The sequence below is a fragment of the Sarcophilus harrisii genome, chromosome 1 (assembly GCF_902635505.1).
Source record: "Sarcophilus harrisii chromosome 1, mSarHar1.11, whole genome shotgun sequence".
NCBI classification, from domain to species: Eukaryota; Metazoa; Chordata; class Mammalia; order Dasyuromorphia; family Dasyuridae; genus Sarcophilus; species Sarcophilus harrisii.
Genome location: NC_045426.1, coordinates 262,406,244 through 262,431,602, shown reverse-complemented (window position 1 = coordinate 262,431,602; position 25,359 = coordinate 262,406,244). Strand labels below are relative to the sequence as shown.

Genomic DNA, 25,359 nt, shown 5'->3' with positions numbered 1-25,359 from the left:
TTCAGGTCCTCTTGATTCCCATGCTTTACCCAGCTAGCCATCTAGCTGCCCCAAGGTAATAATATTTCTGCAACTTCTCCTATGAGAGGATATAAGTCAAATTGTTTCAAAATATTCTCTACATCTAGAATTCTGTTATGACCCCAGCTCTATCATTAACTTCCTAGGTGAACTTAAATGTTAAGCAGGTCTGGCTTCAGCTGTCATATCTGTTAAGTAGGCATAATAATTCCTGCCTTGTTAATTTTGTAGAGATATTGTGAAAGTACTTTGCAGAGCTTCTGAAGACTGTAGAAATACAAAGGCTTATTATTATTTTCAGAATCTAGGCTACTGAATGCTGCATGGTCAGATTCATCTTTTTGCCCCATGAAAGGATAGGGAGAAATATAATAATAATCAGGAGTAAAATTATTAGAAAAAAAAAGCAGGGCTAGTAATCATTGATCTCAGGTAAAATTAAAGCTAAAAAGCTTTAATTAAAATAGAAAAATAAGAAAACTATACCAAATGCTAATTATATTAATAATATTATTTTAAACTATTTAAAATAACTGGATAGTAAAAGGCTGGAATCCTATTGTGGTGTAGGAAATGATGAGTTGGTAGATTTAGAAAAATATAGAAATGCATGGATTTAGGAAGGATGATATTATCCCCTTCAGGGAAATGGGGGACAAAGAAGCATAGTATGGCCCTATATAGATGTATATGAATGCATAGGTATGTGTATGTGTGTATATATATATATCTGTATATATAAATACATGCGTATATACATATGTATGTATAAATATATCTCTGCTTAACTGTAACTTGCTTAGAGGATGTGAAGGATCAAAAAAGGAAGGAAAAGAATAAAGTAAAATGTGCCCAGCAGAGAATAAAAGAAAGAAAAACCTGCAAGGAAACAAAGAAAAGATATATATGGATACATGTGTATATATATATATATATATATATATATATATATGTATAAATATATCTCTGCTTAACTGTAGTCTGTTCAGGGGATGTAGAGGGTCAGAAAAGGGAAAAAAAGAATAAAGTAAAGTGTTCTTAGCAGAGAACAAAAGAAAACCTGCAAGGAAACAAAGAAAAGATAAATAGCTCTGAACACAATGTGTAGTATTTATTATTTAGGCTTTTTTGAATTGGAAATTTGTTGGAAATTCATATTGTGAATTCTCTTTAATGTTCAGTGTACATGCCAATGTTTCTTTTTCTGCTTTGTATTTAAGTTTTAAATAAATTAACTTTTAAAAAATAATAGGGAGGGAAGGGTTGGGGGGGATCCCAACCAGGAACTAAAATCATCACAAAAACTTTCCATAAAGCTTGATCTCCTACTCTCCATCCCAGCACAACTGATTGATCCACCTATGCCTGGGAGAGGGGAAGTGAAGGAGGAGGGGCAGATGGCATCCTCCCCAGAGCTCGGGCAAAGTCCTTTTTACTTGGTGCTATCACGCAGTGGCAGTTGGAACTTTCCCCATCCCTTCTACCTTCCCTCCCCCAACAGGGCTCAGCTCCAGCAGCAGGTGCTCAGGGTTGGGCTGGCCCCATTTCCCTCATGCTCCCACCCCAGGGTTTCAGAGTTCCCAAGCAGGTGGGAAGCAGAGGAACAGAGAAGCTGGCTGTCTCTCTTTCACGGGTGCTGACCACCACCTGCACTGAAGGCCTGACACAACACAGGGTCTCTGCCTCTTGTGCTTCAGTCAGAAAAATTCGTGCTTCCAACGGGCCCTCCTTTGTGATTCCAGGCAAGTAACTGGGGTCTTTCCTTATTTGTTAAAAAATACTACTTACACTACCTGCCCTATATGTTTGCCCATAAAACAAAAATGAGCAGCTATTATTATTCCTTTTATTACCTGTTAATTAATCCAGGCTCTCATCACCTCTCACCTGGATTATTTCAGTAGTCTCCTGTTTATAATTTCTCCACATCCATCACTCCACAGCCAGATCTAACTTCCTAAAACATACTTTTCTCTCTCACTGTGATATACACAGTGCTACTCCTCCCTGCCCCCAGACTCAAAAACTTTCCCTGGCTCTCTCTATTGTCTGCATTAAAATAATGTCTTTGTTTTTAATAAACACAGCCCTCACAATTTTCTTTTGGAATCAAACTGGTCAATTCATTATCCTCTGAACAGATCATAAAATAAGAACATTTCTTATTTGCTTACCATGCCAGATCTGCGCTCTTAAGAATACAAAAATCAAAGGAAAAAAAAACATTTTTTGTCCTCATGAAACTTACATTCTATTCTCTGCTCATGTGCTTTTGCTTCTCTCATTCCTCCATCCTAGAATGATCTCCCCTCTCTTCACCATTTTTCTGAATCATACCCTGCCTTCAAGTCTCAGTTTAACTACTGCCTACTTGAGAGAGTAGGATAATTTCCCTGCAGGATACAGGCCGAAAGAGTTGCTTAATACTCTTTGATCTAGCAGTGTTTCTACTGGGCTTATATGGCAAAGAGATCATAAAAGAAGGAAAGAGATCCACATGTGCACGAATGTTTTTGGCAGCCCTTTTTGTAATGGACAGAAACCGGAAACTGAGGGGATGCCCATCAATTGGGGAATGGCTGAATAAGTGATGGTATATGAATGTTATGGAATATTATTGTTCGGTAAGAAATGACCAGCAGGATGATTTCAAAGAGGCCTGGAGAGAATTACATGAACTGATACTAAGTGAAGTGACCAGAACCAGGAGATCATTGGACACGGCAACAGTAAGATTATTCAGTGATCAGTTCTGATGGACATGGCTCTTTTCAACAATGAGGTGATTCAGGCCAGTTCCAATGGACTTGTGATGGAGAGAGCCATCTGCACCCAGAGAGAGGGCTGTGGGAACTGAATCACAGCATAGTATTTTCATCTTTTTTTTTTTTGTTTTTGTTTGATTGCTTTTTTTCTTTCTCATTTTTTCCTTACTGATCTGATTTTTCTTGTGCAGCACAATCAATATGGAAATATGTTTAGAAGAAAGAAAGAAAAGAAATGATGAGTAAGTTGATTTCAGAAAAGCTTAGAAAAACTTAAATGAACTGATGCTGAGTAGAACCAAGAGAACATTGACAACAGTAACAAGATTGTGTGACGATCAACTGTGATGAATTTGGCTCTTCTCAGCAATGTGAGGGTTCAAGGCAATTCTGATAGATTTGTGATGGAAAGTGCCATCTGCATCTAGAGAGAGAGAACTATGGAAACTGAATGTAGATTGAAGCACAGTATTTTCACCTTTTTGTTTGTTTTCTTTCTCATATTTTTTCCCTTTTGGCCTGATTTTTCTCGTACAATATGACAAATACGGAAATATATTTAAAAGAAGTGCACATATTTAACTTTTATCAGAGTACTTTTGTCTTGGGGAGAATGGAGGTAAGGAAAGGAAGGAAGAAAAAAACTGGAATACAAAGTCTTACAAAATTGAATGTTGAAAACTATCTTTACATGTATTTGGAAAAATAAAATACTACTGAACATTTAAGGAAAATAAAAAAAGCAAGAGCACTGAGAAATTAAGCATCACATAGACAGGGTATGTCAAAGACAAAGACTCCTAGGACAGTGTTCCAATAAGAATAATAACTAACATTTAGATAGTGCTTCTTATAGGCCAGACACTTACAATTATCTCATTTTATCCTCATCTCTCTGGGAAGTAGATGCTATTGTTATCCCCATTTTACAGATGAGGAAAATGAGGTAGAGTTAAATGACTTGTCCAGAATCATATAGCTGATAAGTGTCTGAAGCTTCATTTGAACCCAGATCTTTGGACTCGAAGGTCAACTTTCTAGTCACTAAAACACAACACTTCTTTGTCCTAGACCAGAGTGACTTCCTTTGTTACTAGAATGTATTACCTTATAAAGTCCCTTATCTTTACACATGCCCTTATCTCCCCTATCCTTAAAGAACCCTCACTTGACCCTTCCATCCCCACAATTGTCCTATATCTCTTCCGTTCTTTGTATCTAAACTACTAGAAAAAGGTTCTACATTAGGTGCAAATCCTTTCTCTCCTCTCACTCTCTTCTTAATTCTCTACAATCTGGCTTCTGACTTTCTCATTCCACAACTACTCTCTCCAAAGTCACTAAACATCTCTCAGTACCAAATCCAGTGGCCTTTTCTCAATCCTCATTCTTCTTGACCTCTGCAGCCTTGACCACGGCTAATCACTCTCTCTAGTTCAGTCAGAAAAACTCATCCCTCAAACTTCCCCTCCTTTATGACCTCCGATAAGATACTGAGGCCTGTGCCCTAGTTTCCTCATTTGTTAAATAATAATGCTTGTACTACTTGCCTTTTATAATACTTGCCCATAAAATTATAGTATTTTATTTTTCCAAATAAATGTAAAGATAGTTTTCAACACTCATTTTTTGTAAGACTTTGTATTCCTATTTTTTTCTCCCTTCCTTCTTTTATCTCCACCCTCCCAAAGACAGCAAGTAATCTGATATAGGTTAAATATATTCAGTTCTTTCCTCTTTTATACTCTCTTCTCTCTAAGCTTTCTCCTGTTCATCTCCTATCTATCCTCGTACTCTCAGTTTCCTTTGCTGGAGCCTCATCCAGATGATGCCCTTTAACCAAGGTGTCCCTTAGGGATCCATCCTAAGCCCTCTTTTCTTCTCCCTCTATACTATTTCACTTGCTGATCTCACAAGCTCCCATGGACTTAATTACCATCTCTACTTGAAACACTTTCTTTTCTCTACTCCACTACTTAAATTCCTGGATTCCTTTATGTCCCAACTAAAATCCCACTGTCTATAGGAAAACTTCTCCAACTCCTCTTAATTCCAGGGTTTTCTCTCTGTTAATCAGTTCCTATTTCACCTGTATATAGCTTGCTTTGTATATATTTTTTGCTGTCATTGCTCCCACTAGATTGCACGGTCCTTGGGGGCAGGGTCTGCCTTTTTTTGTATTCCCAGAGCTTGGCATAGTGCCCAGCATATAATAAAGCGCTTAATAAATATTCACTGAATGTAACATATTATTATTCTATAAGAAATGATGAGTAGGATGATTTCAAAAAAGCCTGGAAAGATTTACAAGAACTGAACCTAAGTGAAGTAAGTAAAACCATGAGAACATTGCACACAGTAACAAGATTATGTGATGATCAACTGTGACAAGATTTGGCTCTTTTCAAAAATGCTGTGATGCAGGGCAAGTTCAATAGATTTGTATGGAAAGTTGCCATCTGCATCCAGAGAGAGAACTAGGGAACCTGAATGTGGATCAAAGCATATCATTTTCACCTTTTTGTTATTTGTTTGCTTGTTTTTTTCCCTGTCTTATGTTTTTTTTTTTTTTTCCTTTTTGATCTGATTTTTCTTGGGAAGCATGACAAAAATATAAATCTGTTTAGAAGAAATGCACATGTTTAATCTATATAGGATTGCTTGCTGTCTTGGGAAGAAAGGAGAACAAAAGAGAGGGAGAAAAATTCAGAACACAGTGTTTTACAAAGGTGAATGTTGAAAACTATTTTTGCATGTATTTGGAAAAATGAAATGCTATAAAAATAAATGTTCACTGATTGACTTACTGAACAATATTTTGTCTCCTCTCCTAAAATATATGTTCCTGGAAAGCAGGGATTGTATATCCCCAACACACAAAACATGCCTTGCATACAGAAGGGAATGAAAAACATTTATTGTCAGTATGTGATGTAATGGGAAAAAATGCTGGATTTGGAGTAAGAATACCAAAAGACCAATGTGAGTCTGGACAAGTCATTTCATTTCTTCTTAGTTGCATCTGTAAAATGAAGGGATTGGTCTAGATAATTTCTAAAGTCTTTCTAGCTCTAAACTAATTTACCTTACAATCCCCACCAGTGCTAGGATGATATTCACCATCCAGGATTTGCTTTCCCTGCCCAAGTTTCAGTTTGGAGTTCAAGGGAGAAATGTAGAGAGCATATGGTTATAGAAAATGAGCTGAGTTTTCCTGCTGGTTATTCTCAGGAGAATAAGGATTTTACAGGGAAGATATGTTTATATGAAGGACAAATAAAGTGCTTTCCAGGTCTAAGGAGATCTGGAAAGGCAGGGGAGAACCTTACCTGGTGGCAGGTCAGCACCAGAGCGGACCACACAAAGAATCCTGAGATGCCCCGGGCAAGGGGGGTGGTGAGGAAGAGCTGTTTGGAGTCCTGGGAGCTGTTCCAGGCCCTGCTGAGATGAGAGCCATCCCCATCGGTGGGGAGCCCTGGATTCACAAAGGGGAGGATGCTGGTCCTAAGCAACCCCCCAGCCATTTGGGAGGTTAGCATAGGACTTGGAATGGTAGAGTTCTCTTCCACAGGTAGCCCAGTGTTGTTGTCCATCTATTGAGGAAGGAAAGGGGACAAAAGTAAGGAAGCGTCCGGCAGCAGGAAGCAGGGAGGAGTTAGGGAGAAGGAAGGGCACTAAACACAGATTGGAGATCAAAGGGGGAAGTGGACTTGGGCCCAGTGTGGGAGGATCGAGAGAAAGTGAGGGCCAAGGGCCATTAATAAAGAATGAAGGGAAAGGGAAGAGAGGGGGAAAATCTAAGCCAATTCAGGCCTCCTTCGGCACTATCCCTTCTCTTAATTTCAGTTTAGACCTTGAACTTGAATTCTGCTTAGTGCAAAAGTCTTTTAAACAACAACTTTCTCCCACTCCCAGTTTCCAAAGCGGGATGAACCAGAGGCTGGCCAGGGCTGCCAGAGGAGCTATAATTTGCATGCTTCTAAGAAACTATAGGGCTCCAAACTCCCCAGTGTCCACTGATTGGCTCTTGGAGTTTGCAATACAAAACCCTGGTTCAAATCCCCAAATGTCAAGTTGGGCTCTGAAATTCAGATCCTGGAAAGCTTGTCCTAAGGAGGAAGTTGGATGTAGTAGATGGAAAGCTCATCTCGGAGCCAGAAGACTTGGGCTCAAAATACCTCTCTAACATATATTGTATGACTGAGCAAGTCACTTAACTTCTTAATGTCAAACATGAGCAACTATAAAGCGGCAGAGAATGCCCCAATGTATTGGTAAAAGAAGGGTGGCTTAATAGGTAGTGTGCTGGAGCTGGGAGTCAGGAAGAACAGAATTCAAATCCTATCTCAGGTACTGTGGAGGTAGCTGCCTCAGTTTCCTTATCTCTAAAATGGGATTAACAATAGCTCCTCCAAAACAGGATAATTATTGTTTTGCAGATTGTAAATCCATCCATAAATTCTAGCTAATATTATTAGTTATTACATATGCTATTTGTAAGTCCAGTTTTAAACAAACACTTAGTAGGTTGGTTGTCCAGCTGGGGGTTCCTTTAATCTCAGAATTCCAGGAAACCCCCAAACAGAAGCTAGCTTCCTAAAGGAGACTCTGCTGGCCCCTCTCTCATGCAGCTAGCACAAAGAAGCTGAAGACAGAGTAATGGAAGGAGAACTGGCCCTGCAGTTAAAGGATCTGTGTTCAAATCCCACTTATGTGAGATCTTAGGCTGTTTTCTGACATCTATAAAAGGAAGGAATTGCATTAGCTGGTTCTCTAGGCTCTCATATGGCTAGAAGAGACTTCAAAGGCCATCTAGTCCAGGGCTTCTTAAACTATTCACCCCTTTTCACCTGAGAAATTTTTATATGATCTTGGATATACAGATATATAAAAGAGGTATACAAATCAAACATTTACTATAATAAATCATAAAGAAATTTGTTTTAAAATAATTCTTTGGTATACATATAATTTCACCATTTTTTAAAGCTGAAAGCAATTTTGCATGCTAATGAAATAGATGCCCTTGTTTATTTTTACATAAATAATTACAAATTGGGAGAATATTTGATAACTTTTATTGTTGCTAAATTTTTCTCGACCCCAAATTCAGTTATGCAATCCTATATGGGGTCACAACCCACGTTTAAGATGCTTTGATCTTGTCCAGTTGTCCATACTTTATGAATGAGGAAATTGAGGTTTAGGGGGTAAAAGCTACAAGGGTAGAAAAGCATTAAAAACAGAACATAAACTCTCATCTTCTGACCTCCAAGCACGCATTCTTTTTTCACCTCCTCCCTATATCACAACTCTCTATTAGTTAAAAACTCCTTGAAGAACAGGACTCACCAGAATTGAAGAGAAGAAGAGGGAGATGGGGGTGGGGAGATAGTACACAAAATAATAAGACCATCTCTACAGAAATGGAAAGGGTGTTGGTATCTCTCCAGGACCTCCAGGGCCCTATGCACACAGTAGGCGCTTAACAGATTGCTCCTCAAATTGAAAAAAGTCATTTCAGGGTCTGCTGTCAAGTTTAGACCGTTGTCCATAACATAATAATGATGGCTGACTTTTTTTTTTTTTTTAATAGTACTTTAAACTCTACAAAGAACAATAGTGGGCAAAGAGATGGCTATAAATTCTAGTCTTTAAATCCTACTTCTATACACTGGCTATATGATCCATGGGAAATAAATTAATTTCCTAGTGCCCCAGGCAACCTTTAAAACTGTAAGTGGGAGGCCCGGTGTCAACTTATTTCCGCATTGGATGTTTTTTTCCCTGATGAGATCACGAGTCCAGTTATTATTTCTTAAAATTTTTATAACATTCTCTCTCTGTCTGTCTCTCTGTCTCTGTCTCTGTCTGTATCTCTGTTTTTCTCTCTGTCTCTGTCTCTGTATCTCTCTGTTTCTCTGTCGGTCTGTCTCTGTCTGTGTCTCTCTCTGTTTCTGTCTGTCTCTATTTCTGTTTCTCTCTCTGTGTCTCTGTCTGTATCTCTGTTTCTGTCTGTGTCTCTGTCTCTCTCTGTTACTGTCTGTCTGTCTCTATTTCTGTTTCTCTCTCTCTGTATCTCTGTTTCTCTGTCTGTCTCTCTCTCTCTGTCTCTCTCTCTGTCTCTGTGTGTGTCTCTCTCTGTTTCTGTCTCTCTCTCTGTCTCTGTGTGTGTTCGTTTCTCTGTCTCTATCTCTCTGTTCTGTTCTCTGTTTATTCTGTCGTATCTTCGTTTTCTGTCTCTGTATTCGTTTTTGTCTCGTTCTGTCTCCTTTGTGTTCTCTGTCCTGATCTCGTTTCTCCGCCCTGTCTCTGTGTCTCTGCCCCTGTTCTCTGTCTCGTCTCTTTGTATTTCTTGTTCTCTGTCTCTTCTTGATCCTCTCCCCCCCACACGTACACACGTGTGCATGTTCGCTATACATGGGAGGAAGACTTAACACGGAACGTACGTTTGCGCGCCCTACCGGCGCAGGGTGCGGGCACACCTGGCTCTGCCCGGCAGCCGGGAGAAGGCGTCTCCCTTCCGAGCGGCTCAGGAGGGTCACCGAGCGTCGGGCGCCCCAGATGCGCGCTCCAGCCGCTGGCCGCGGTCGCGCCTTCCAGGAAGGGAGCGCTCAGCCCCCGCCCCGCGCCGGTCGCGGCCGCCTCCCTCTCCCGGGCGCAGGTGCCGGGCGGGCGAGCCCCGCAGCCCCGGGGGGGCGGCGGGCGCGAGCCGCGGCTCGGGGACTCAGGGCCGGGCCCGGAGCAGCCGCTGGGGCCCCGGGGACTCTGCACCCCGCGCCGCGGCGAGGCCGCTTTCTCACCCTCCCGCGCCCTGGCCCGAGGAGATCGCGGCCGCGGCAGGTGCGGGGTGCAAGGCGCGGGCGGAGGGGCGTGTGAGAAAGGGGCGGGCGTCAGACAGGCCCCGCTCCCCCAACTCCGAGTCTGCCTGGGAGTTAAGCCAGTCGCTGCCCTCCCCTCGCAGGGAGCCCTGCGGCGGCTACCCCGACCCAGACCTTACCTGGATCCCTGCGCAGCTCGGACGGCCTCACCTCGGCCCCGCGGCGGCCCGCTCGGGGAGCGCTCGCATCTCGGGGGCGCGGCGGGGGCAGCTCGGTGCCCGTGCAGGGAGCGGGGGCGGCCCGGGTGAGAGCGCACCTGCGCCTCCCGGGCGGCCGCGCCTAGGAGGGAGGGAGGGAGGGGGGGGGCAGAGCCGTCCGGAGGCAGAGTTACCCGGACGTCACGGCCCCACCTCCCCGCCCGGCCAGCCCCCGGCCCCTTTCGTCCCTTTGCCGCCGGACCCCGGGCCAGGCTGCTCGGCCGCCGCCGCTGCCGGGAGCCTGCCCCGCGAGGGGCTCTCCCTTTCGGCCTGCAGACGGCGGCTGCTCCCCGGGCGGATGTCCGAGGATCCCCCCAGCCCCTGCCCCCTCCTCGGGGGAGCCGGCCCCGGTGGAAGGCGTGGAGGAGGTGGGGGTGTGCAGGGGCACTGGACGGCGTCACAGACCCACGTTGCAAGTCAGAGGGGAACAACAACGACGACGACGAAGACGGAAAAGAGAGCAAGGCAGAAACGGGAGAAACAGCCAAAGAGAAGAGAGGCGGAGAGGGAGAGAAAAGAGAAAGATGGAGAGAGTCTGTACCAAAGGTTACCATGATGGCAACGTCTAAAAAAATTTGCACTTAATAGTATTTCTCTCCTAATTACGTATAGTTTCCAACATTCCTTTTAAAAACTCTCTCTTTTGGTTTATTTCACAGCCTCATCCTTGCAGTCCTCCCATTTCTATCTCCTTTATACGGTAACTTTGGATCCCGCCCCAGAAGTATTATGAATGACAAAAATGACAGTTACATTCAACCTTCCATTATGATGGCAAAATACAGGAAGTGTGGAGTCTTGGAAATCTAAACATAAATGTTCGGTGATTTTTCATCATTCTTTTTTTGGTAAGACTTAGAGTCCCAAATTTTTTCTCTCCCTCCTCCTTTCCCAAGACAACAAGCAATCGGATACAGGCTATACATGTACAGTCATGTTACACAGATTTCCACGTTTGTCTTGTCATGAAAGAAGAACGAAAGGGAAAAACTGATAGAAAGAAAAAAATTTTTAAAAATGAAAATAATAAGCGGGGATCTGCATTCAGACTCCCTATTTCTTTCATTTTCGATCACAAGGGCAGAGATCTTTTTTAAGGAAGACAATATATGGCGCTGTGGAAAGAGCCATTGGCTCCTGAATGTTCAAATCTCACCTTTGATGCTGACTACCTACCTGACTTGGACAAGTTACATAATCCCTCTGGGACACAATTGTCCTTTCCTGAATTCCCTTCCTACTATCACTGATATTAAGTTAAAAGAATGGGCTTTCAGAGAAGGGACTTCAGAGGCCATCTCACCCAATCCCCTCATTTTACAGATTAGAGAACAAAAATTAAGCCACTTGTCCAAAGTCACATGGATATTGACTTGGTGACATGTTTTACACTTTTATCTCCTGATTTTCTCCACAATGGGGAGAGGGAAAGAGAAGGAAAAAAGAAGCATTTCTATTTTACTCAAGAAATGCAGGTTGAATGTCCTGTCCACATCTAGATTAGAAATCCAGACCATTTTTTTCATTATAAGTCACTGCTTCTAAGTAGTAAGCAGCAAACCATTATTCAAGCTCAGGTTCTCTGATTCCCAGTCTTTTGTCTCTGCCAACCTTAAATGCTCCCAATCCTGGAGCAGGGTTCTTAACTACCTGAAGGCAACAAGAAAAGACATATTCCTAACCCAGTCCTACTAGCTTAGGTTGGGAGAGATCTAGCCTTGAAATCAAGGGTCCTGCTTCTGCCTATTTGTGTCCCAGGCTTCCCCTGGGATAGTGCAGGATTTGAAAAACGGGGAAATGTGGGGACTAGAGAAGGTTTGCTGGGGGAACTGATTTTTACTTTTGCAAATCTAATTCATCCTGTTCACAATAAACTTCACATCTCTCTAGTGCCTTGAAGCTAAAGCACTCTGCAGGTATGAGCTCATCCCCCAACACCCCTGGGAGGGACCTCGCTACATCTATTTCATTTTCCAAGTGGGGAACCCCAGGCACAGAAGCCCTGTGGGGCTTGCACAACAGGTCTTTTGGCTTCTGATGGAGGGCCACCCTCTGATGGAGTAGACAAAGAGAAAAAAGAATCCAGCGCTTCCTCCCAACTGTGCCCTCCTTTTAGAAATCTGTGTGTTCTCAGCGTGGAGGCCCCCCTGCTTAAGTTAAACTGGTCTGTCTAGGTTGCTGATGGAGGAAAATAGCCCAGAGATGTGTTGATACCATTTTTAGAGATAAGACTAAATATTAATCAAAGGAGAGAGATCTGTTCCCTTTGCCCCATTGAAGGGACCCCACCCCTTAGCAAAGCACAACCCAGTTCTTCGGCATGCTAGGACACGAAGCAAGGACCCAGTGTTTACTAATGGGGCAGTGTGCCCAAAGTCATCCCCGGCGGATGCTGTTTAGCCATCTAAACCAGCCTCAAACAAACTCCCAAGAGGCCCCGGAAGGGCTCTCAGGATCTCCAGTTTGCTGTGGCTCTGTTTATTTGCTTTCTCTTGCAACTTCCCTAGCCCTCCTCCCCCTTTACCAGGTTCCCCACCAACACCAACTCAACTCATTTTAATATACATTTATTAAGCAACTACTATGTGTAAGGAACTGTGCTGATTGCTGGGATACAAAAGCAGGCAAAAAACATTCTCTACCCTCAAAGAGCTTATGATCTAACAGGGGAAACAGCATTCAAATAAATACGTTGAAAGCTTTTTTGGTATAGTGTAGAGTGCTAGATTTGGAGATAGTGGCCCTGGATTCAAATTCTCCCACTGTTATAGTCCCTTCTTTATTCTTGAAGTGGACCAAAGGATTAAGAAGGTGACTTGTAAATGAATTGAACTTAAGTGAGGGAAGGCTGTGCAAATCACAGCCTCAGGGCCCAGGGTCAGGTATAGATCAAGACTAAATGGAAATGGCCCTGGATGCAGTGGGAGACTGGCCTTTTTGGCTTTGAATAATACAATAATCAATAACAATTTCAAAGGTCTGGCTAGTTATGACATATACTACCCAATGAAACAGAAAGGTAATGAATTCAAGATGCAGAAAGCAATATCTATTTTTGAACACATTTGAAGTGGGGATGTATTATTTCGCTACTCATACCTGATACAAGGGTCTTATTTTTCTTTCATTTAGGGAGAGGGAAGAACTATTGATAAGGTCATCAAAATGAAAAAGAAACAAAGAAAAGTAAGATAAAATTCTAGTCAGAACATTTTAAGAAAGGTATAGTAGCAACAGAATAAAAGCCAATAGGAAACAGACAAAATAGGAAACAATAGAACAATTTTAGAGATGACATGCTGAATTTATTATCTGTTTAAAGAGAAAAGTGAGGTGTTCATAATACAGATTTGTAGCTTCATGTATTTTGTGTTGGTTAAATTCAGAATAAAAAAAAATTCCTTGTATTAATAAATCTGCATCATTCTCCTTTGATATCAGACCTTTACCACACTTTTATTTACAAGTATTTGCTGCTAAGATTCTTTTCCCTATTCAACTGCTCACTTTTAGTTTTATGAATTGGAAATTATCCATTTTATGCAGTTACTTCTAACAGCCTTTACTAATAGTTATTAATTCTTCCCCTAAGCACTGAAATATTTGGCATTTCAATAAAGTTCAAAACACACATATATACATCAAAAATATAATTACTTTATCATAAGAAATCTATTGGTAGTTACAGATTCCATATGTTATGAAATTATGAAGAAGCTTTAGCTTTCATACCCAATCTGTCTAGTCCAAAAAACAAAAAACCAAGGACACAATTGGTACTGAATAGTAACTAGGGCAAATTTGGTAACTATACCCCACTTTCTTTTTCTGCTTTTCTTGTTTCTTACTTTTCCTATACATTTTTCCTACTCTTTTCTCCCCTTCCACTAGCATTGCTTAATCTTAATGTTGCTTAAGGAAGCTGAGGTTTCTCTTTACCTCTGATAGTTTGTATAAATAAACTATTAAAGCTATAATGTATAGCCCTAGAAAACACTTAATATCCATGTCTCATTTTCTTCATATATATGTGTTTTAAATTATATATGTTGTATGTATTATATATAATTGATACCTTATATATAAATATATAAGAAATTATATATATATATATATATATATATATATATATATATAAATCATGATTAAAAGAAATTCAAATTCAGGGGAATAAAACTTCTTTTAAAAACATCGCTAAACTTTCCTTAAAAGTTAGCCAAGATGGCTGCATGAATGGGAGACAGATCACCTAGATCTCATGTGCTTATTTAACCCAGCAAAAATTTGCAATTTATAAATTCCTTAAGATTAGTGACTCTTATTTTGCCTTTTGTACTATATATATATTAGATTTCTTATATATATATACATATATATATAATATATATATTAAACTTTTATAAACTTCTCATAACTTCTTAAACTTTTTCTACTTGTGACCTCTTTTCACCAAAGAAATTTTTACAAAACTCCAGGAGTATATATATATATACACACACACACACACATAAACATAGATATGTATTTTATATATATATATATATATATATATATATATACATATATATACATAACACACACATATATATATGTATCTATGTATGTATATAAAAAAGGTGTACGAATCAAGCATTTACTGATAATAAATGATAATTTTGTGACCTCCCCACATTTGGGTTGCAATCCCATATGGGGTTGTGACTCAGTTTAAGAAGCTCTGGACTAGGTGATCACCATCAAAATCCTATATTTTTAGTTCTATAATATATATCCTCTCTTATAGGATATATCCTATGGATAATATATCCTTAATAGGGAAATCACTGGTCAAAGTACCAAACCCCTGATATATACCAGCAGCCCATATTGCTACATTTCCCTCTCCTCAAATGAATTTAGTGACACTCTTACCTTTTCTAACATAGATTTGGCTCCTGAACTATTACATATATTACAAAATATGCTATGTTTAGTCAGAAAACTTGGTTTGAATCCCGTTTCTGTCCTATTGTTTCTTTGCTGGCTTATCTGTGAGTCAACAAATCATGTTCATCTTTGTGGGGCTCAGTTTCTCAATCTGTTAAATGGAAATTGTACATCACCTGCATCCCAGGATTCTTATGCAAAAAAGTGTTTTTTGAAATGTAAAATGTAAGTTCTCATTTGGGAATTGTTATTTTGTGGTTGGGTTCACATATTGTGAGGAAGAAAAAGAGTGATGGTGGTGGTAGTAGAAGGGAAATAGGAATAAAATGGTACCGTTTGATTTATGTCCCCATCCTATAACCCAGTGATGTAAATGGATATTCAGAAAATCCACTGTTTTTCTTAATCCACAGAGCCAGCCAGGCAAATATTGGAGGTTTCCTATTTTACCACTCCTCCTCCCAACTCATTAGGGTGTAACAGCTGTGGGAAATCCAGAAACACTTTTTACTTAGATGGGGGAAAAAAAGTCTTCCAATCTGTGTGACTAAGGGAGGGAAAAGTTCTGAGCTTTGAAATGACAGTACTGGGGCAGAGCAACCAGTGCTAGATCCCTGGGGAGGACTATGGGTCATCCAACAGAATTTAACCCGCTAAGCTGAAAAGGCAGCATTTCTCAGTCTGGGATAACACTATATATTTTGTGATCTAAGAACCCAGTCTAGGTCAAATGAATTGGAGGGGGAACCCCACAAAATATTCAGCCCCAGGGGTCATCTCCAGAAAGCAGGCCACAGGAATTCCTATGGTACCAGGATTTCTAGAGTTGTCAAAGCTCCTACCTGTTAGGGCACTTGCCAGGATCCTAGGCCATCCCTACCATCACTTACTGGGAGTCACTACCCAGGCTGATTTAGTGTGACCCCATCCCAGGAACACCTCCAGATTTGGGCTGCCCTCTGAAGACAATAATCCCTCCAGCTTTTCTACTGACTCCTCCATCTCCCAACTTTCTCCAGGATAAGAAGGCAGCCTTGACTACTGATCAGACTCCACACCTCCAGCTATGTCTTGCTAAATATAATGGTTATTTCTCAGTCTTCATCCTTCTAAGTACCTTTTGACATAGTTGGTCACCTGCTAGTTCTGAGTATTCTTTCCTCTCTGATTTTTAATGATCTTTCCAGGTTATTGAGGACCTTAGTGTTCCTGAGGATTTGAAATTTTAACTTTAAATGCTACTTCAGTCTATAGCATCTTAGGGTTTTTTGAGTAGAAAACTGGCTGGAGAAGAGAGAAAGTAGAATCAGGGATACTTCCTCCTCTTTCTTGAAATTCTTTCCTTCCTTAGAACCCATGATGATGGTGATAATAACAATAATAAGCTTGTTCTGGTTCTCTTCTTACTTCACTGATTTCTGTTTTTTGTTTACTCTATCAGATCTTCTGCCTTGTTTGTGAACATTTCTCATCTCAGTCTTCTACCATGAGCTTTTTTCTCTATGCATTTTTCCTCAAAAATTCATCCAGTCTCAAAGTTCCAGTTAGCAATCTTTGTGGATAACCGCCTAATTTACAAATGTGAGCTATCTAACTAATCTTCCAGTACTCCCTTTCTGCCCCTTCTGTATTCAGGTACCTCAGGGACATCTTTACATATATGGCTCCTTGTGGTCTTAAGTGTATTGGTCTGGTAGTCTGGTGGATTAGAGTACACTGTCAATTAAGCCAAGGTAAGATGTTTGATTTCCACATAGACCAATTAGCTTTGTTTGTTCTATAGTCTCAGTTTGTACCCCAGATCCCAAACAGCTGTCTCACAAAGGCTTGATGTTTTGTTCCCACAAGGGAAATCCAAGGAGTGTAGATGACTCAGTCCAAATTCATCCCCATTACAGGAAAAACTACTCCAAGTATGTGCTGTACAGATGTAGACTGTGTCATCTTTACATAGAAGATGGCATTTTATTGTTGTTGTTAATAATATTACTGTTATTACTTCTTTAACTAGTAGGCAGTACTTAAAGGGTGGAGTCTTTGAGTCTTACTCACTTTTTATTCCACCCAGTGAATTATATTGTTCAGTTCCTATTCACTGATGACTGGAGCTATGGTAGAAAGTATTTGGATTAGAAATTAGTTAGAACTTCCCAACAATAAGAGATGTCAGGCACTGGGTTATGTTACCAGGTGAAGCCAAGGGATCATTAATCCTGAACACCTAAGGAGAATAGTAGGATGACCTGGGTCATCCAAGGTTTTAAATGAATCCCCTTCTGTAATGTTTTAATTATTTTTTCAATTAGTAAACATTTATCTCCTCTCCCTTTTTACTACCTCCCCATTGAGAAAGAAAAAAGAACAAGGCAAAACTCTGTGACATATATATATATATATCAAAGTAAAAACAAATTCCCACAGGAAATCATGTTCAAAAATGTGTTTTATTCTATATACTGAGTCCATCACTTCCATCCTATTCAGGTTCAATGACACTTCTTTCCTCCTTTCTTCCTCTGTAGGGAAGAGATCAAGTTTGAGGGTTGGGAGGAGGAGCCTAGACTTCGGGCTTTTCCTTCTTTGGGTCATCTGTCATTACTAATGTCCAAGAACTCTGTTCTATTCTGGGTCCCTTCTCCATGAAATCTTCCCTTACTAGCCCCAGAAGATTCCAGTCACTATTTATGCCAGCATCTCCAGCACACTTTAGTCAGTGAGCTGGTCTTTTACTTTATAATAATTTCCTTGATTTCATAACATTCCTGAGAGAGACAGAGACAGACACACACACACACACACACACACACACACACACACACACACACACACGGAGGGAGACAGAGAGAAAGAGGTGGGGAGAAAGAGAGGAAGAGGGGGGAGACAGAGAGAGAAGGAAAGAGAGAGAGAGGAAAGGAGAGAGAGAGAGAGAAGGGGAGAGAGACAGAGAAAGAGACAGAGAGAGACGGAGAGACAGAGAGGGAAAGGGGGGAGACAGAGAGAGAGAAGTAGAGAGAGAGAGGGAGACAAAGAGAAAGGGGGAGACAGAGAGAAGGAGAGAGGGGGGAGAAAGAGAAGGGGAGGAAGGGAGGGAGGCAGAAAGAGAGAGACAGATAGAGACAGATACAGAGAGAGGGAGAGAGAGAGAGGGAGGATCCCTTTTTTTAAAAAATTGAAATGAGTAAAATTAATTTGACTCTTTTTTTAAGCCTCTCTAATCATTTCTGCTTTTCTGGCATTCTAAAAGGGCCAAAGTCTCCCCCTGCAACCAGGGTCCTCAGGATCTGTATTCTGATCCAATCCATATCTGACCACTGGTCCTAGAAGGGTCTGGAGGAGAAAGTGAGGCAGGTGACTTTGCACAGCCTCCCTCACTTAAATTCAAATCACTTTCAAGTCTTGGTGTCCCCTCCCTGACTTCATGGTCCCCTTTGATGATGAAGAACAAACAACAACTGTAGGTATTCATTCACCAAAGTTCAGTTTTTGGTCATCTCCCCCTCCTTTTCCATTCCTCCTCCTTTCTCCCTTCCTCCCCCCTCTTTCTTCACTTTCCCCCATCCTTCTCATCTTCCAGCATGTAACCTTGGCATTCTATCCCACTCTTCACCCTCCCTGCCCCTCATCTACAAATCAGTTGCTGGAGCTTGCCATGTGGACCTTCTCGACACTGGTCACAACCCTTACTCTTCCCTCACAGCTGCTGCCGTAGTTCTCGCCTCCACCACTTCTTGCGCTGTCTCCCCTACTCCTGTCCATCCTACACACTGCGACCTCAGTAATTTCCCTTGAGCTCAGATGAAACCATGGCACTTACCTATCCAACACCTCTGGTGGCTAGCTTTCCTATTTGGTTTTTAAAGTCCAGCCTGTCTTTCCAGCCTCACTGGAAACTCTTCCTTTCTTCTTCTCTATCATCCAGCCAAACTGGTCTTCTCCCTGATCCTCATAATAACACTCCTCCCTGCCTTTGCACCAGCCATTCCCCATGCCTGGAACATGCTCTCTCCTCAGAGATTGCCTCTCTTCCTTAAAGACCCAGTGCAGGGATTACCTTTAAAGAAGCTTTTCCTGGTCTTTTCATTGACTACAACTCTACCTCTCAACCTACTTTGTATTGGACAACTTTATTCTCTCTATATTTATTATGAACTTGTCATTTTGCCTTCATTATAATTCAGGCTCTTTGTGAGTAAGGCTTATTTCATTCACTCTCTTTGTTCCTCCACCTGTTAGTTACAGGACCTAGCACATAATAGGTACTTAATAAATACTTGCTTGGTTTATCATTGAATGGCAACTCCATGCATCATTTAAGATCATAGATGTGGAAGGAACCTCAGAGGTCATCTAGTTCAAATCCCTAATCTTACCCAAAAAGTCACTGCAGCCTAGAAACATGAAACGACTTGCCCAAGTTTACCCAAGGAGTGTAGAGTCAGGTTTTGACCTCAGGTTCTCTGTATCATTCAGTGTCAATTGACTGATTTGGAGTATTTTGCTGTTTGCAAATATCAGGAGTGGGAGTTGCCAAAGAAATGGGAAGAAGTGGTCATTCCATCTTAGAATCTGTGATAGAGAGGGAGAAGAAACCCAGGTGTTCATTGTCCAGTACATACCAAATTTCAAAGATCCCAGAGGAAAGTTATCAGATCAGCCCAAGTTGACCCAAATTTCTAATTGAATTCTGATTAAAATCATTTGTATTTATATTAAGTTAACAATATAAATACAAATGATTTCAATGGGAAAATTTTTTTAAAATGAGCTGTCTAAAGTGACCAATGTGGATACACAAGAAACTCACTGACTGACTTAAATTTTAATAGGACCAGCACGTGGAGAAGATGGGTAGGTAATGGAAGATGAATGCTGAACTGTGGCGTGGTCCTTTCAGAATAGTGTCAGAAGTCCTAAAGATGAGACTGAGCTGAAGCTGGTGAAGGAAGCTAGAGTCAACAAAAAGAGCTTTTAATAAAGCTCTGCTGAGGTCAAAAGGAACATCCCTGAAGGAAGAAATGGGTCTGATGCTCAAGGTAGCTTGAATAATGATGACAGAGGATATTTTCTTTACCAGGTGAAATGGTCCTTGAATTGAGCAGGACAGAACAAAAACAATTGACAGGGAACTGAAATTCAAGGTAAATGAAGGGGTGGAAAAAGGAGAAATGTCTAAATGATCAATGTGGATGCATAATTGACTCATCAACAACCTTAGAGTTAGAGAAAGATATGTAGAGAAGATGGTGACAAGGGCAGGTAACAGATGATGAATACCAAAGTGTGTTATAGTCATGTAAAAACAGTGTCCAAAGCACTAATGCTGTGATGATCAGTTGTGAAAGACGGTTCTTCTCATTGGTGATTCAAGGCAATAAACTTTGGATAGAGAATGCCATCTGCATCCCGAAAGAAAACTATGGAGATTGATTGTAAATCAACACACGTTATATTAATTTTTTCCTCTTGTAATTTTTCTCTTTTGTTTTGCTTCTGTCCTGACATGATTCATGTATATTAAAAAAAATTAATGTATATATATAACAACAAAAAAAGAAAATTAAAAAAAAGAAAAACAAAGCACTAATGCTCAAAATGAGCTGAGATTACTGAGGGAAGCTAAGAGGAAAAAAGATGGAATGGGACCTATGCTCTGAGAGCAAAGGGAATTATTGTTTTGTTTGTCCTTCATTCTGGAAGAGGACTATGATATCAGGGAGGTAGTGCCATGACATGCAAGTGAATTGGATAAACATTAATCAGGTGTCTGCTATCTGCCAGACACTGTGCTAAAAGCTTTATAAATGATATTTCACTTCTTCCTCACAAGGATTCTGTGAGGTATTATCTCTTTATTGTGGTTGAAGAAACCGAAGCAGATGATTTTCCCTCTGTCACACAACTAGAACTTGGATCTTCCTGATTCCAGACTTGCACTCTATCCACTGCCCCACTACCTTCCTAGCTCAGGGTAGAGGGGATGATGAGTTTTGGAAAGGAAAAAATGTCAAATAGGAATTTTAAACTTCTTTTATACCTGATAGACCTGCGATTTGATCCACATGGGTATTTCCTCCAAATTGCACACTACAAATTATCCGTGCTTGTTCATGCTTACTCCTCCTTGTCTGACATTCTTGTCTCCATTCTCCCCTAAATCTGCCACAGGAGACCTACCCAATATTTCAGGTATGGAGAGCTACTGCATGTATCTTGACACTGATACCAGTAGAGTATGTGGTTGTCCATCTGTTACCTTTCACTCTTGTACACAATCTAAAACAGTGGTTCTCAAACTTTTGTTTTCAGTATCTTTATCCTAATTAAAAATTATTGAGGATCTCTCCAAAGCGTTTTTGTTTATCTGGGTTATATTTATAGACATTTACCATATTGGAAATAAAAACTATTTTTGAATTTGTAGACCCTCTAAAAGGGTTTCAGAGATGCCCAGGATTCTTTAGGCCATATTTTGAGAACCACTGAGTCTAAAACATCTCTTCTCATACATTCTTCATATTGTCCCCCTGAACAATTCTCTTCTCTGTTGCCTCCTTAACTTTGGGTCTTTTAGAGAGACTATTAATTCAGTGATTCAGGTCATAAAACATTCTTGGAAAAATATTGGGACTAAAAAGACAGACTTCTGGAGTTTGGCTATCATTAAAATAATCAAAGTTTCCCATAGGCAATTCAATCATTCTCTTTCTCTGTTCAATCCTGGACCCTGCTCCTTCATTGTTGCTGTACCCAGGAGAAATAAGAAATTAGTAAGACAGAACCTAGCTGTCCCAGCCTCAGTTTACATGTCTATAGAAAGGGGTTAATAAAGGCACCTATGTCATAAAGTTGTGAGGATCAAATGAGATAACATGTAAGAGTTTTGCAAACCTTGCAGTGCTACACAAATGACAGCTATTGTTTTCATTTGAAAGATTTAAGAGATATGATCCATTCAATGGTTTCAAAACACAAATGATGAAGCATGTTTCCATTTACACACATAGCCAATGTGTTTCTTTGCTTTGTGTAATGGGCTGAGGCTTGAGTTGATGCACTGAGGTCCCAAGCACGTGAGGCTAAATAGTAATTGGACTATACTCTATTAATATATATGCTTGGAGAAAGAATGGCCCCCACCCACTCTCTGTGCAAGTCCTGATGTGTTGTATAGGAAATGACGATTTTGGTGGGTGGAGGCAGAGAGACAGGAAGAGAGGCTGATAGAGATTGCTGCCTGGGTTCTACTCTGGTAGCTGCTGGTCGAGTGGCTTCTGGTCTAGCTAGTTTCTTGACTCAGCTGCACACATTGCTATCGGCCGATTCTCTTCCACCTCTGATCTTTCTTCACTGAGAATAAAGATTGACGACTTTCCCCTAACCTGAATTCCTGACTCTGGATGATTTTAAAATACGCGGTCATCACAGCTTTGGTTTATTATAATAAGTGGTTACAATTAATAGTTAATATGCATTATTTTAAACATTTTAATATTATTAGTTATAATCAATAGTTGGTTCAAGGGAAATTTTTACTTTGTAGGAAGAATTTCTCTTTCTTTTTTTTCCTTTAAATACTGGCTCTCCCTCTCTTGTCTAGGCTATAAATGCAGGGGCCCTGTCCCACTACTGATGAGCAGAGAAGCTTTGACCTGTTGCTTCCTAACTTGGCTGGTTTACTCCTCCTTTTGGAAACTCAGTGATATACATATAAATGCTAAATTTAGTGCAGAAGAAAGATTGGTAGAACCCACTACATCTCCTAACTCTTGAGCTCAAGTGATCTCCCAGCCTTCATCTTCTTGGTAGCTGGGTTTATGGGAGTGTACCCCATGTCTCATGGGGGTTTGGAGCTATGGGTAAGGGGAATAGTGCAAAAAAAAAAAAAAAAAAAAAAGAAGAAAAGATTATATCATGAAGCATTAAAAAAAGCACAGGTGAACAGAAGGAAATTCAGAAAGGAACGCAAATAACCAGGAAAGTTTTGTTACTATTGTTTTAAAATGTAGTAGTAAGTGCCAAAGGATGTGGTTTAGGAGAGCACCAAATGTTGGGGTTCATGTGAAGAATGCACAATGGCCATTCTCTTTGGTGAAAGATAGGCTCATTTAGGAGAAGAGGTTATAGAAAAAATGGAGACACAATAGACAATGGTAAATATGAAATGGAGTTGGGAGAGCATAGAGTTAGTTATAAGAGAAAGACTTCATGAGGCATGGTGGGGGGATAAAAGGAGAGACATTTGGTGGTATGGGGGGGAAGTAAAGGGGAAGACAACACAAGGAAGAGTGCTGTAGTGAGCTATATCTCCAAGAGCAATTGAGCAAAGATGGTGTGAGCCAGGGACAGAGTTATAGGGGAAATTTCTGTTTTTTGTTTATTGAAATGTTCATGGTAAATTTATAGTAAAACAAAACAAAACAGAAAAAAAGAACAGAAAAGTGGGGGAAGGGAACAAGCATTTATTATTAAGCACCAAGGAGATACCAGTGTAGTGCCTTTATTAAGGAGATACCAGGCACTACACTACCAAGTGCTATATGAATGTACTGGTTAATCCACAATCCTGGGAGGGAATTGCTATTTTTATCCCTAATTTATAGTTGAGAAAAATGAGATAGAAGTTAAGTGGCTGACCCTAGTCAAACAGCTGATAATTGGATTTGAACTCAGGGTTTACTGATTTTATAGCCCACTGAGCTGCCAGCTGCCTCGGGTAAAAAAAAAAAAAAAAAAAAAAAAAAAAAGAGAGAGAAGAAAAAGGGAAAGAAAAGAAAAAAAAAGAAAAATGCCTGGATTTTCAAGTTGTTGAACTTGATTTCAAGTCCTGGCAAAATTTGAGACCATATTATCATTATTATTAAAGGGATTTTTTTTTTAACATTTAGAAATGGAAGTAGTAATCACTAACAACCAACATGGTATCATCAAAAACTGGGCATGCCAGACTATCTTCAGCCCCCCCCCTTTTTTTTTTAATTATAGCTTTTTATTCTCAAAATATACGCATGGATAACTTTCGACATTCACCCCTACAAAACCCTATGTTCTAATTTTTTCCCTCCTCTCCCTCCCTTTCCCCAGTGAAGAGGGATCCAATATATGTTAAACATGTGCAACTTCAGCCCCTTTTTTGGTAGACCACATTACTGAGAGATCAGATGAGAGAGGCCAAATCATAAATGGCAAACACTGGGTCCAGAACCAGGAGATCCCAGGCTCTGACATCTACATCCACGCCATCATGAGCCAGCTCCTTAACCTTCCCTTTAAAATAGAGAGACTACTTGTGGCAAAGAGTGTCCAGGGGCCTGTGACTTGTTTAGAGAGCCAGCATTTACACACACTTAGAAATCGGCACTCGCCATAGATAAAGGGAGACTGGTTTGATCGTTTTGTGGCAAAGGCCCAGACAGTATTAATAATGCAGATTAAACTTAAAAGCTTGTTTGACTACATTGTCTCCAGTCCCTTTTCTCCCCCATCCCTTGGACTGGTTCTTAACCACCCCCCACTACCCCTCAATTGTTCTATAAACTTTGCTGGAAGTGGGGAGCAGTAGCAGCCTCGGGAAGGAAGTCTAGGAATTCGTTTAATACAAATAAGAATAACTAACATTTCTGCAGCAGTTTTATTCAGACATGGCCCAAGCTTTGTTATTCCAATCTTAGTTTACCTCGATTTCCACTGTGTAAAAAGGAAATAATGGTAGTACCCACTAACCAGGGTTGTTGTGAGGATCAAATGAGGTATTTGTAAAGTGCTTATTAGCATGGTGTCAGACCCACAGTTAGTGTCATATAAATCTTAGTTATTATTATTAATTATTATTATATCCATTATTTCATTTGAACCTCAGAACACCCCTGCCTGAAGCACATGCCTTATGGGCTTGCGGTGAGTAATAAAAGAGGCAAAGTACTCTGGAAACCCGCCAGTGTAAATGTCAGCTTTTTTAAAAAATCAGATAATGCCATACCTATGGCAATACCTGGATCTCAATAAAGCATTAGAAAAAGTCCCTCCTGCTGAATGGGTATATGATAAGCACAATTAGGTGGAGCTAAGAACAAGCATGTTTATAGTGCTTTAAAGCTTACAAAGTTCATCTGACTGATTTCCCACAATGGCCTAGTGAGGTAGGTGTTACTCCTATCCCCTTTTTATTGAAGAAACTGGGATTGAGAGAGGATAAACGATTTATCCAGGTCACACAGCTTCTATCTAAGGCAGAATTTGAATTCAGGTCTTCCTGACTTATGTTCAATACTATCCACTGTAATGCTTGGCTGTCTGGTTGGATGATTAGACCTCCAGGAAAAAAAATCCCATCTCAAACACAAGAATGATGAATTAATTTTGCAATTTTCCAAAGATCTTAGCACTAAATGGGTCCTCGGAGACTCACATCTGAAATGAATTTTTCTCTGTCTACAAACATTCCCAACAAGTGGGTATCCAGCCTTTGCCTGAAGATTTTATATAATTTCTTAAGGTAGACGTCTCAGTACACTTTTTTGAAATCTCTAATTGTTGGCAAGCTTTTTTCTTACTTCAGGCACAAAGATGCCT

General features: G+C 40.5%; 1 protein-coding gene across 2 annotated transcripts in view; it reads right to left on the bottom strand.

Annotated features, from left to right (window-relative positions):
- TMEM184A (transmembrane protein 184A) overlaps positions 1-25,359 on the bottom strand; it is a 60,809-nt gene that overhangs the window by 23,513 nt on the left and 11,937 nt on the right. Inside the window, exons 1-2 of one of the 2 annotated variants that reach the window (XM_031941265.1) lie at positions 9,787-9,860; positions 6,116-6,379 (exon numbers count right to left, since the gene is read on the bottom strand). In XM_031941265.1, the coding sequence (XP_031797125.1) occupies positions 6,116-6,379 (264 nt within the window). In that variant the 5' untranslated portion in view covers positions 9,787-9,860. Of the gene's footprint in view, positions 1-6,115; positions 6,380-9,786; positions 9,861-25,359 lie in introns of those variants that run through there. The other variant, XM_031941271.1, reaches the window with a different exon arrangement.